This window comes from Trifolium pratense, linkage group LG2, assembly GCF_020283565.1.
Source record: "Trifolium pratense cultivar HEN17-A07 linkage group LG2, ARS_RC_1.1, whole genome shotgun sequence".
NCBI classification, from domain to species: Eukaryota; Viridiplantae; Streptophyta; class Magnoliopsida; order Fabales; family Fabaceae; genus Trifolium; species Trifolium pratense.
Window position 1 is genome coordinate 63,914,084 of NC_060060.1, and position 14,177 is coordinate 63,928,260.

Below are 14,177 nucleotides of genomic sequence, written 5' to 3' on the forward strand. Positions count from 1 at the left end.
ATAAAAGTTGTGCATGGAAAACATCAAAATATAATTTTTTGTTGTATTGACTACATTATTTCCAAGTAAAACTTTCTAAATTTGAATCCTTAACAAGTGCCCCTGTGGCACTATTTAGCATTTGCCATAGTTTATTTTATGTCATTTTACATTTTTATCTCTAGGGTTGTATTTAAAGGCCTTGAGCCTCATTTGATAATCAATCAATCAATGAACAATTATCTTATTCTCTCAAAACTCTCTCATTTATGTTTGCATAATCTCATTTGTACCGAATTCTATTCAATTTGTTAGAATTCCTACTTTGAGATTTGATTCTATCGGTTTCGTCCCTAGAATCTATTTTCCCGTCTCAATTGGTATCTAGAGCTTCGATTCAGCGCTAATGGGTGCAAAATACAAATTGGTGAGAATTTGTACCGTTGAGGAAGCTGAAGAAAAGATGCAAATGGGTATATGTTTCATATGTGATAAACCTTTTACTGTAGAACATCAATTGCTTCATCACACAAATATTCAAATGATAATGAAGGAAAATGAAGAAGAAACTGAACTGGACAGTGAAGGTCCTATAGAGCAGAAGCAGAATGAGGGACATGGTTCTAAATCTGCAGAAGCTTATTCCCTCACCACCGGAACCACCACAGTTACTCCTAAATCACAAGGTATAGACACATTCAACCACAACACAAATGTTCATGAACCAGAAACCGACGAGCAAATTCAGAAAACCCCTAGTTCAACCACAATTCCACTAAAATCTCCATCCCTCACCGATTCAACTATGTTTTCCTTCGACCCATTGAAGTTCGGTGACAACGATACTGATAAATTGCATGGTAAAGAGAAAATCATGGAACTCAACACGAAAATGGAGTGTCTTGACAAAACCTCGTCCATCTTAAGCGATTGTTACCACACCCACTGTGTTCTCCCCGTTTCGATTCCGACAATAATTCCGCTGCCGGAACCACCAGACAAGGTCGCCGCCTCAGTTTCATCGAGAAACATCCACCAAGCTGCTATAGAGGAGAGTTTGCCAACGACCAAACCCCGAGATTCGACAACGTGTGAAAATCTATTGCAGTTGCAAGCAAGCCTCGCACCAACATGGAGGATGAAACTGCCATGGTTTTTGGTAAAGGAGTTGAGAATTGCAGACCCAATATTGGATTGGAAAAGCTTAAACGTGTCATATTTGAAAGGTTGTTATTCAACACACCACCGAACGACAATTATAATGCCACGGAGATTCCGACATCACCGCCAATACCACCATATCAACATTTTCAGTCGATGAAAGTGTTATTCCAGGTTTTTCAATACCATTTCCTTATTAATGGTTGTGACTCTAATTGTGTTTGGATTTATTATGATGAAATGACAAAATGGCTTTTAAGAAGGATGTGGATTTATTTACTGAACTGTGTGGAGGCAAATTTGTTTATAAATTGTACTTACCATAATCTACTTGAAGACCCTGATTATACCCTCCAAGTGTTTGATATGTCTTGCTATTTTTTGGAAACACAACTTGTTAATTTAGCCTCATTACAAGATACACCTAATCTTGTTGAACTTACATCCATGTTCAGCAATGTCAAGTTTGTGACTAGGTTCACCTATTTCTATTATGACAGTGATTCTAACACTCAAGATCAAACTCCAAAATTTGAATTTGATCAAATTCCTATTAAATTGTTGTGCACTGGTGCATAACTCTTGGGTACAAATTGGCAGACTGAAGTGCCAAATATTTATGCTTGTATTCAAAAGCATGCTAATACCATTAAAAATAATGGTAGTTTTGATTCTTTAGAAATAAATGAATTTAATCTGCAACAGTTCCATGAGTTGTCAATTGCACTACACGTTCACATTTGGAATTACTTGAATGCTCTTTTTCTTGATGATTATGGTTATGTTTTGGTGGATCGTCAAGGTTATTTTGATCGTAGTGTAAGATTAATTGATGGTGTTGCATTCTCTTATAATATGATAGCGAGAACTTATGGTTTTCTGTTACCGATGGTTATGATTTATGTAGACTCGTGGGTTGAAGCTAATTTGGATAGTGCAAAAAAGTGGTTGATTGATGTCTATAATTCTCCTGCGTGGAAACCATGTTTAGCACCACTTTATGATACTTATCACTGTTTAACTAAGAAATTGTTGCTAATCTTTCAACACACAAAATTGGTGATCGTTTTGCATAGGAAGATGATCTACAATGGTCGTTTTTATGCTCTAAAAGTGTTAAGCAAGTGGAAGGATTGGTTTTCAACACATGGATCATATTTGAACATTTCTTTAGAGAATACCCCCATGATAGGGAGACAATTTATTGGAGGGCTCTCATGTCTGCTCATATGAAACTGAATTATTTTAAGGGCACGTGCTGTCTTGAGGAAATACCAATCTCCCTTGGAATCACAATATACCAAGCTACCAGTTCTGCAGTTTTTTCAGTAGCAACCATGTGGGTTTAGTCAATGAGGTTACCTTAATTATCAATAAGAGGGTGAGAAATTATTACCCTGTGATGGGTGTGGAGTTTTATGCTAACTTTGAATTTTTTATGGGGCTATATATCACAAGCTATCTCCAAGTTGCAAAGTCATTTGCTTCTCTGAGTGATGCTTCTACGGACAAAGAAAGTGACGGTGAAACTCTAGAGCTGAATTTCAAATGTGCTCAGCATTATCAGGAAGATGGTTTCATCTCTATGATTATGTTTGACTATCAAGAATATTTTGTTGTGGCTATTCTACATAGGAAAATGATCGAAAGGGGAAGTGTTCATGTCCCTTTAGTTGTGCTCAAATGAAAGACCTTACCTCCTAAGCATGGTACTTAGAAATTTTCATCCTTGAGGATAAGGATGTTTGAAGGGGAGGGTATTGTGACAGGAATTAAGTATCAATTAATAGTTTATTTTATGTCATTTTACATTTTTATCCTCTAGGGTTGTATTTAAAGGCTTTGAGCCTCATTTGATAATCAATCAATCAATGAACAATTATCTTATTCTCTCAAAACTCTCTCATTTATGTTTGCATAATCTCATTTGTACCGAATTCTATTCAATTTGTTAGAATTCCTACTTTGAGACTTGATTCTATCGGTTTCGTCCCTAGAATCTATTTTCCCGTCTCATAAAAGAAGAAGAAAATATGAGTTTGGTTAACAATCGGAAAATGAGCAATGAAATGAAGGGAATGGAATCGAAGGAATTGATATAAATTGAAGAAGGGAGGGTTTTGTTTTGTGTGGGGGGAGAGAATAATAAAGCAAGAGTGCATTTGATGCGTCTGTCTTGAACGGGTGGAATGTTTGGCAATCTTAGTAGTACCTTTCTTCTTTTCTTTTTACTAAAAAATAAAATAATATTATTACTTAGTCCCAAATTATAAGACTTTGTTTGTCAAAAATATACTATTCATTTACCTTGTTTTGACCGTATTTTTTTAATAATATATAAATGTAAATATTAGCATATAAGATATTGTTCAATTTGTTTTATTGAGTATTTTCAAAATATTAAATTTTTATAATTTTTATTGATAGATAATTAAAGATATTAGTGATCAAAATTGCGCATTAGCGTACGTGTAGTGGTCAAATAGGGTCTTATAATTAGGGACGGAGGTAGTACTATTTATTTATTTAAATTAATATTAATATATGAGTACATCCAAAACAAACTAGTCCACTTATTTTATCTTTAAGGTAGATTTTTTAGTCCTAAGCTACTTGACAAAAAAAATAAAATAATGAATTTGATAATAAACTTACAACATTTAAGTTAGTAGTATAAAACCCGTAGATATTTGTAAATAATGTAAAAAAAATTAAAATGATTGGAATCTTTATATCTTTTAATTTGTAATTGTTGATGATCAAGACGATGAAAAAAACAACGCTGCATTGAAACAACTAAATTATTAAAAAAAATCCAAAAAAAAAAATGATCTATATGAAAATCACATATTTAAATTTAAATCTCGGATTCTCTATTTTATTATTTTAATAATATTTATTGTTTCAATTTCTCCAATTATAATATAAGACAACGCATCACACCCGTGCATCGCACGGGTAAGGATCTAGTTCCTAAAATACTTGTTAACATGAACCAAATATTTATTAAACATCTGTTGTAATAAAAATCCGAAACATCCATTGTAGATAGACACATTTGTTTTGTACCAAAAAAAGGTAGACACATTTGAATTGTTGTGGTTAAATGGACCACCATGATGAAAAAGATTTATTGGTCTCTATGCTTAACGCATTCTCACCAAGCGCACTTTCTATGGAGGTGTGCAACTATTTTTTTTTCCTATTTTTCTTCTTCTTTCATTATATACCATATTTTGCAGTCTTAATTATAAATAAATATTCCCCATCAAAAAATTATAAATAAATATTCATTTTTTAAATTTATTAAATAATTAATGTATTTGGTCTATATTAAATAATTAATGTATTTGGTCTATATTAATTTATTAAATAATTAAATATTCACTAATTAATGTATTTTTTAAATTTATTAAATAATTAATAGATAAAAAATAAAATTGATATATTTGGTTTATATTTAAGATAAAATACATTAGTCATTCAAAAAACCGTGGTTTATAATTAAAGTTCTTCCAAATAAAATTGACTATAGCTTGCAAGGTGCTTTCGTCCACCGTGAGCTTCAATATGTCTGTGTTCTTCATTTTACAAATGTCTATACTTTGTGTAACACTTCTATCGAAAATAATTTTGAACAACGTTCACACGATAGCTACTTATGGTCCGTTTGGCCAAACTTTTTTTCTCTTCCTTTTACTTAAAAGTAAAAAGTTAGGCCAAACAACAATTTCAAAAGTTATAGTAAAAAAAAAGTTTCTATATTTTAGAAATAATAATAATATATTATCAAATATATCTTTTAACCCTATTATAATAAAAAACAACAATTTTTAACTTTTTTTATAATTTTTTTTTAAAGATTTACGAAACAATTTTAACTTTAGTTAAAAAGCTATTATTTCTAGCTTTATGATTAAAAAAGTTTCTACATCTAAAAAAAGCAAGGTCAAACATGAAGCTCCTTATTTCGTTTTCACATAATAATGATTGGTGACAGTACCAAAGTTAATTGCTACTCGTACTAATATTGACATAACACACTTACACAAGCCAAAACATATTTAGTGTATGCATTGGTTTCATTTTCGAAGAGTCAAAATATGCACTCCTTTCGGGCAGGGCTGACAATGACCCGAGCCAACTCATGAATAATTTGAAGCTCGATTTGATAATTTACTTGTGAATTTGGTGTTGGGTTTCAAGTGTGAGTGGTTAAGTCTTACACTGACTATGGGCCTGTTTGGATTAGCTTATTTTTGAGCTTATGTAAACAGCTTATGCAATATAAATTAGGTTTTATGCTATTTTATAAGTTCACACTAGTGAAAATTGTAATTTTATAAGCTATTTTATCATAAACTACCTTGACAAACTTATAATAATACATAAAAATTGTATAAGCTGTTTGCATAAGCTCAAAAATAAACTAATCCAAACGGGCCCTGTGTATCAGAAGAATGTTGGATTTATAAGACAAATGATTCATTAACTTAATGCTTTAAATTTTTGGATGGAGAAATGACGTCTCCATCTCTTATGGTCCTAGAGCATTGGTCCTCAAACAAATTCATTTATGCATAAAATAAACACATCATCAACACCACAATTTTTTTTTTAAACCAAGGGTATTCTCCACGCGTAACTGCAGAGATTAATCCATCAACATCACAATTTTTCCTTAAACAAAAAGTAAAAACACAATAAATACTAATATTAAATGAACACACACCAACTCTAAATATTTGAACTAATGATAAAAAAATAGATCTTTAATATGAAAGATTTCGAATTTAAAGGAGTATCTTCTAGTAGATATAAATGGAAAAAGTTGTTTTATAAAGGTTTTTTGAACTCTAATATCTTATCTATGAAAAGGAGTTGAATCCTATCTAATATTTTTTTCTTATGTTGTTCATGTTATAGTAATTTTAACTATTCATTCACTTTTTTTTCTTTTTATGTTTTTACTCTTTGTGATTTACCGACCATTAAATTAAAAAAATGATATAAAAAATTGAAGAGATCCACTAAATTTTTTTATAATAATATGAAGCACACCCACCCTAGAAGCATGCTGCACATGTAGTAAAGTATATTCCCTATAAACGGTTGTCATATTCATAGGGTGACATTTCTCCGTGAAATTGTTTTTCTTGATCCAATTTCACCCTTGAAAACCTACGAGGCTACAAACAATTTAAATATCTCCGTTTCATTGTATACATTTTTCTTTATAAAGAGCTGAAAATCGAACTCATAGCGTACTATCCAAATTCCTCACTACTAGACTAAATCTAGTGGCTTTTTATATATATATATATATATTTCATTTGACCTTTGATTGTTTTTTTGTTAATATAATAAATAATTAGTGTGTTTTTCAATTCTAAAATAAGTTTCATTTTTTAAAATATTCTTATTAATAAAACTTAATGAAATAATTAGCCTAATTAAAAGAAAAAAAGCTAATTAAAAATAGTTTAAACACTAGTAGTAGTACTTAGAAATAATGATGATTTAGAGCGAAATTAATTGTTTATTTATCTTTCATTTAATGGAGTCGGCACTTTATATGCGGCAATTATTCTCGGCCCATTTCAACCGTGAGAAATAATAATTAATAAAAGCAGTAGTAAAGTATTTTTGATGTATCCATCCACTTCCACATACTAGTACTACTACCAGCACATTCTTCCCATTGCCATCACGTTATTCCATTTTTCCTATTTCCAGCTCCACCTAATTACTACTAGTAGCATTAGTTAGTACTAAGAACTAAGTAACAAAACTAATTTCTCATTATTTTGTCCTTGTTTGTTTCTTTCACCACCACACACACACACTCACGGATCTGATCCCATCCCATCTTAGTAACACTACCACTATCATACCTTTTCTTCATTCCTTCCTTCTTAACCTCATCGTAAAAGACTAGAGCTAACTTCAAAAATCAAAAATAAAATACATCAGTATTCGGTCCACTAATCTGTCTAATCTGATTTTGAAGTCAGTGTTTTTTTTTTTTGTCAAGTAACCTGATAGCTAGAAAATCCACTCCTGTACATATAAGGCCCTACTAACTAAGCTAAGCTCACGGGGACTGTAAGTCAATTTTTTACTCGAGTGATTTTAGGCCCTCCCGATAGATGTTACGAGGATCAAACATGATTTTTCCTGTCAAGTCCATCGTCAATCATCATACCAACTAACTATTAGTAATAAAATACAATATTATATTATGATATATTAAATAAAATAAAAAAACAGAAAATAATAAATTTTGCCTTTGTAAGAAAGGACAATTGTTTGTTTGTTGTGTTTATTATGTTTGTGTAATTGTGTTGTTGCCATTTCCTCTTCATACATACTCCCTTCAGGGCCTTCACTACACTACACAACACAACACAACACAACCAAATCAAATCAAGCAACACTACTACTATTACTAGACTAGACACTCTCTCACACTTTTCTCACATTACTAAAAACCACAATGAGGGTTTTGTGTCTCCAACCCTTCTTCTTCCTAACCTAACTCCAAACCTAAATACAAACAACACAAAATGGGTGTGAGTATAGGAAAAGCTTGGAGGTTAGGGATGTTATCAACAAATCTAGCTTTGTTACCAAACAACAAAAGAAAACATGTTTGTGGTTCTCAACAACAACAGAAGAAGAATAACAACAACAACAACAACAACAACAACACGATCTCTTGGTCTCTTGTTTGTGGTTTTATGCTTTTTGTTTTGGGTTTAATTTCTCTTCTTACTGGTCACATGCTTTCTGATCTTGAATGGTATTCACATCGATTGGTTCATCCTAGATTGGTAATTGCTTTTTTTTTTGTTTAATTTAATTATTGTGATTAATGCTAATCACACACAAATGCGTTAGATTTTGATGATTTCTTAATGTGAATGTTTTTTTGTAGGTTGCCAATTACCGCACACCAATTGATATTTGGAAATCTAAATTGTCTAAATATTATTATGGATGCAGTGACCCCGGTCGCAATTATGCTCGTGAGTTTATTTCTCGATTTCGAATTATAATATCATTGGTTTTTGTTGCATTGATTCTTCTATCTTAGTTTTTGAAATGCATTTTAGTACTATTTATGTCTAATTATACCACATTACTTGTGGAACTGCTAATTCTTATGATTCTAAATATGTTTGTATTATTGAGTGCGAGCGAAATGATTTTTGTTCTTGTTAGACTTTATATCCGATCGAAGAGCTCCATTTTGTGTTTTGATTTGTTTAGACTGGGTAACTTTATATCCGACCGAAGAGCTCCATTTTGTACACAGATGATCTTCTTTAGACTGGGTTGAGTAATGTACTAACTTTTTTGTTTCTCGCTTATTTTGGTAACTGGATAAATAGCTGCTGTGCGTGAGCAGATGTCGAATGGCTACTTGCTTATTGCGGCTAGTGGAGGATTAAATCAACAAAGAACTGGGGTAAGTAGGACGTGAATTTCATGATATGATATACGTCATGAAATGAAAATTTTGTTTAGGATCTGACATCTTTAGTTGCTCAGAGCTATAGATTAATAGAACAAGATGAGTTTTATACAATTTTGTTTTATCTAGTTGGCTCTGAGTCAGTTGTTTTGTGTGAATATGGGGATTTTGCTTAGGTTATCTTGCCTAGTCATGCAGACAATTTAAGTTCTTTTTAATAAGAATGAATAAGTTCTTTCTGTGGAAATGACAATTATGATTGATTCTTCATTCAGATAACAGATGCTGTAGTTGTTGCTCGAATTCTTAATGCTACGCTGGTTGTACCCGAGTTGGATCATCATTCTTATTGGAAGGATGACAGGTAATTTGCAGATTCTATCATGCAGTCCATATAAGAATCAAGTTCAATGGTTCATTTAATGAGGACACTTTTGCTTGAAATTTACAGTGACTTCGTCGATATTTTCGATGTTGATTGGTTCATATCTTATCTCGCAAAAGACGTTACTATTGTCAAAAGAGTTCCTGATAAGACGATGAGGTCAATGGAAAAACCCCCCTATACAATGCGTGTCCCAAGGAAATCAGACCCGGATTATTATCTTGATCAAGTTTTGCCAATACTTTTGAGACGACAGGTAACTTGCAATTTCTCTGTTAATTTGGCTGTGGTGAGTAAGGTAATTGAGTAACTAACATTTTAGGAAATGTTGCAGGTTGTACAATTGACAAAGTTTGATTTTAGACTTGCAAATAACCTTGATGACGAGCTTCAAAAACTACGATGCCGTGTTAATTATCATGCTTTGAGATTTACAAAACCTATACAAGAACTTGGCCAAACAATTGTTACGAGAATGCAAAAGATGGCACACCGTTTCATAGCAGTCCATTTGAGGTTTGTTTGATGTTTTGCTTTTTCTTCACAACTTCTTTACAATGTTTTGAAATTGAAAGTCATCTAATCATGTGAACAAATGCAAAATATTTGGGAGTTTGTTTAGTTATACTTTGGGTTTGTGGTGCTACGGAATGGGACCTCAAAAACAACCCTGTCAAGCCACTCAATAATCACAATACATTAATAACTTGTTTCATTCCAAAGTTTGATATGGAATAGATGGCAAGAGTTTGGGATGCACGGGGAATCCATGGTAATTGCCACTAACAACCTCATTCATTATTGATTTATTGCAGGTTTGAACCAGATATGCTAGCTTTTTCAGGTTGTTATTTTGGTGGGGGAGAGAAAGAAAGAAACGAGCTTGGTGAAATCAGAAAAAGGTGGACAACATTGCCTGTAAGACTACTATCCATTGTCTTCTAATGATACAGCCCTAACCATTCGACTAGCAAGAGTGTGGCATTTTGTTCTTTCTCAACTGTTCTGACTTTCTGAATGTGTTGAAATCTACACTGTTTAATGACACATAGCCTGATATACTTTCTAAGTACAAATAATTTTGCTATGCAATACTTAAATTTGAAGCTAATTTATCTTTATGTCGATATGAAAAGACTGAGTCGTTGCCTCATGATAAAACAGGATTTGAGCCCAGATGGAGAACGGAAGCGAGGTAAATGTCCTCTTACTCCTCATGAAGTGGGTTTGATGTTGCGTGCACTTGGTTTTACAAACGACACGTACCTCTATGTTGCCTCGGGAGAAATATATGGAGGGGACGAGACTATGCAGCCTCTCAAAGATCTTTTCCCTAACATTTACACAAAGGAGATGCTTGCCAATGAAGAGCTGAAACCTTTCCTTCCGTTCTCATCCCGCCTTGCTGCTGTAGACTATATTGTTTGCGATGAAAGCGATGTATTTGTCACTAACAACAATGGCAACATGGCCAAGATTCTAGCTGGGCGAAGGTAAGACTATACAAAATTACTCTGGTGCCCTCCTTTTGTTTGTTTGTTTAGAACCATAGGGATGATTATTCTGTTATGATAGGTGGTTAGTATGTTGTATTGTTTACTCTTGAATTATATTGAGAATAGGTGGGAGAGCTGTGTTATTTTGTTTGAATTTAGGAAAACTTGTTAAGTTTACTTTTTCACCAGCAGTCTTATATTAAAAAAAAAAAAGCAAGATATTATAGGATCAAAGTTCTCGAAAGTACATAGTATTGGATACATAATTGTGTTAACAATTATTCAAGTAATGTGTTCAAATGAGTTATGGTCCTACTGTCTGCACAATTTTCTTCTGTTGATTGTTTTATGAGCCTTCTAAGATGTTAGCACTCACAACTTGAACAGTTTTAGGGAGCAGTTGATTTTGCACTGGAAACAACAATTGCATGTTTGGTATTGTTTGGAGTTAGCAAAGTCCAATTATAGGGCATATTTTGAAAATTCCAAAGAAAGTTGAGGCTGCATTAGTATAATATATCCAGTTCCCAGACCATAACTTTTGTTAATTAAGTTTATATATTTTAGCTTTAGCCCACAATGCCCTCTGCTAAGGAGTAATGACCATTCTCCAAGTGTGATGGTTATTGGATAGTAAAATAGGTAACAGTCAATTCAAATCTCGTATGACGTAAATGCAACTACTTTGCTAATATTCAAATTGTAGAATTTAAGCACTAACATACTAATCTTAAGTCAAAATTTGTTTTACCCCAATAGTCAATAATTGAAAAGTTTATAAATTTCCTTATTTACCATTCCTTTTCCACTTCGTCCTTTATAAAAAAGTGTTCTGAGTTGATTTGATTTTTCTTTGCCTAAAGCAAAAATTCTCCTATGAAAAGTATAACTTGTTACAAGGGGTTTCTATAAAGCTTGTCTATGGAATATGGATTGGCTCCTTTTACAAACAAAAAAAATTCCAAACTTGATGCTAAAGTATACAGTATATCAGAGTCTTTTGAGTTGTCATGCACATGTGCTTCTGTGGGTTATAATTAGTGCAATATTAACTACTTTTACTGTCTACTTTTTTCCCTCAATCTTCATTTTTGGTTAAACAGCCTCTTGTTAAACATTTATTTTTGTTAATAATAGGAGATATATGGGCCACAAAAGAACAATTAGACCAAATGCAAAGAAGCTTAGCACACTATTCGCAGGAAGGCATCAGATGGATTGGCATACCTTCGCCAGAAAGGTTAAGGCATGCCAAAGAGGATTCCTGGGAGAACCAGATGAGATGCGACCTGGACGAGGTGACTATCATGAATTTCCCAGCTCTTGTGTGTGTGAGAGACAATATGTGGATGAAGAACTCGATACAAAGATTGACAACTGACTGCCTGACTGCAAAGATGAATCAATGTTCAAAGGAAGTAGTACGACCGACACATGATAAAGTTAGCAATTTTGGACCAGGGAGGTTATTGTGTGGGGGAAAAAATTGTTAAGAATCCGCACTCGCTTGTTTTCGTCAGGAGAACATCAGTTGATAAATGAAATGCAACCATGCCTCCATTTTCACACTCCAATTGTAATTGTAAATCATTAGGAGGGTCTAGGATAAATGGGTGGCTTAGTTTTAGGTTCTAGAGACATCAATGTGTTGCCAAATGTTAATAGATAAATATAATACATATGCTTTGTGTACATTACATTCAAGTTTATAGTTGCAGAATGTGATAGAGTTTTAGATCATCTCCTAAAAGTTTTTTTTTTGAACAGCTTGTATTTTTTTCGTGGTTTTAAATGTCAAGAAGTAAAACTCACAGATTAAGTGCAGAGAAGTGAACTCTCGCGGATTCAAACTTGTGTCTTAGCATATCAAATGTTATCGAAACTATCATACAAGTTGTATAAATTGAATTTGAGTTCCCAGATTAAGGTATTGAATTGGAGCTAAAAGTTCATTGGAACTAAAAAATATACTATTTGGACTGTATGCAAATATTAAAAAAATGATTAATTAAATTGATTCTTATTTTGGAAAAAGAAATGGGTTTTAATGTTGAAATTATTTCCATTTACTATTTTTTTTTGTTGACAAAACAAATTAACTCATTTCATTACTAATAACATGTTCAATACAACAAGATGACATATGATCATGACACTGGGAACGAACATAAAAAAATGACACCCTTGGTAACATATGGGCAATATTGTTCGCTTGTCGCCTAACGAAACTTATCTTTAAAGTTTGGGAAAATAGAAAGTATAGCTTTACAAAAATTTTAAATGACTCCTAATTCATAATTGGTACCAATGTTATGGGAGATGCCATCAACAACTTGCTTACAATCAAGTTTAATAATCATCCACTATAGTTGGGTGAAGAAAGGTGGGTTCAGTTGTTCGCCAATTCAAGAGGTACGTGAGTTGAGTTTAGAACGTGATAGACACCACCGTTAAACCTCGATAACCAAGTCAAACTATCGACTCTCTTAGACAGCATGTTTTTGCTGCTATAAAATCTCTGTTATGACCTCTTAGACATATACCAACGCCATAGCATCGCCATCCATGATATTTGAAAATAGTGTAGTTAGGCAAGTTGAAATACAATAAATAAATTTATATTATTGAAAACAAATTAATGCTTCATTGATACTCTAAAGTGAATTGACATAAATATTGCAATTGAGACTTTGAGGAGGGAGTGATATATTAAAACCTAATAATGGACAAATGAAGTTTATTAGATTGACTAGTAAATGATGAGATTGTATAGATTAGTATACTATCAAATCAAAATATTGACTAAAAAAAGCCGTAGCCGGTATGAAAAAGCACACCCGTAAATGTTGCGTTTGACCTGACTTTTTTTCAACCTATAAGTTACTTTTAGCTTAAAGTTAAAAAATATAACTTTAAAGCTAAAGTTAAAGTTGTTTGGATTTTTAAATTTTTTTTTAAAATAAAAGCTACTTTCAAAATAATTGTTCAACTTTGATAAAATATTTCTAGAAAAACCATTGTTTTATTTAAAATTTCTTCTAAATTAATTTGTTTTTTAAATAATTTTTTTTGTTCACAATATTACTAATAGGGATTGAACCTAAAACCTCATGCATACTACCGAAACTCGTCGCCACTAGATTAAAGTGTGATGATTTTTGATAATTTTATTTTTTAATAATTTGATACATTTTTGATAAATTATTAATACAAAGTATATACAATCTATCATCCTTCATATTAAATGTGTTTATATAAATTTTAACAATGTTATATTTTTTAAAGTTCCTTCTCTTTAAGAACCAAAACGATAAAAATAAACATTCTAATATAATCAAAAAAAATTGACACATGATTATTATTTTTTTTAAAAAATTGACACGTGACACAACAGCTAAATTTTAATAAGTTCACGAAAATGTGTTTGCCACTTATGGCATGGGAATTTCACTACTAATTTTCCTGCAAAAAGCAAAAATGACTATAAATAAAAAAAAAAAATGAAATTCAATATTTTGGCATGGATGGGTCTCGAAGGATGATCAAGTCAAAACGTTAAGAAGAGATGCACTAAAAGCTGGTAAAATTAACTTTAGTAGAAGTAACTTATTTTAAGTTTTTATTAATAAGCCACTTTTTATTTTGAGGACTTTTATGAAAATCTCTTTGGCCCGACTTC

The 14,177-nt window shown here is 32.1% G+C and overlaps 1 protein-coding gene across 1 annotated transcript; it reads left to right on the forward strand.

Moving 5' to 3' along the window:
- Window positions 1-7,448: 7,448 nt before the first annotated feature.
- Window positions 7,449-12,238, forward strand: LOC123911385 (O-fucosyltransferase 29-like). The gene is made up of 9 exons (XM_045962780.1): window positions 7,449-7,973; window positions 8,078-8,168; window positions 8,535-8,611; window positions 8,893-8,981; window positions 9,069-9,258; window positions 9,337-9,518; window positions 9,818-9,920; window positions 10,167-10,495; window positions 11,636-12,238. Exons 1-9 carry the CDS (start codon window positions 7,707-7,709, stop codon window positions 11,877-11,879), a joined length of 1,572 nt encoding a protein of 523 aa, XP_045818736.1. The 5' UTR covers window positions 7,449-7,706; the 3' UTR covers window positions 11,880-12,238.
- The last annotated feature ends 1,939 nt before the right edge of the window (window positions 12,239-14,177 follow it).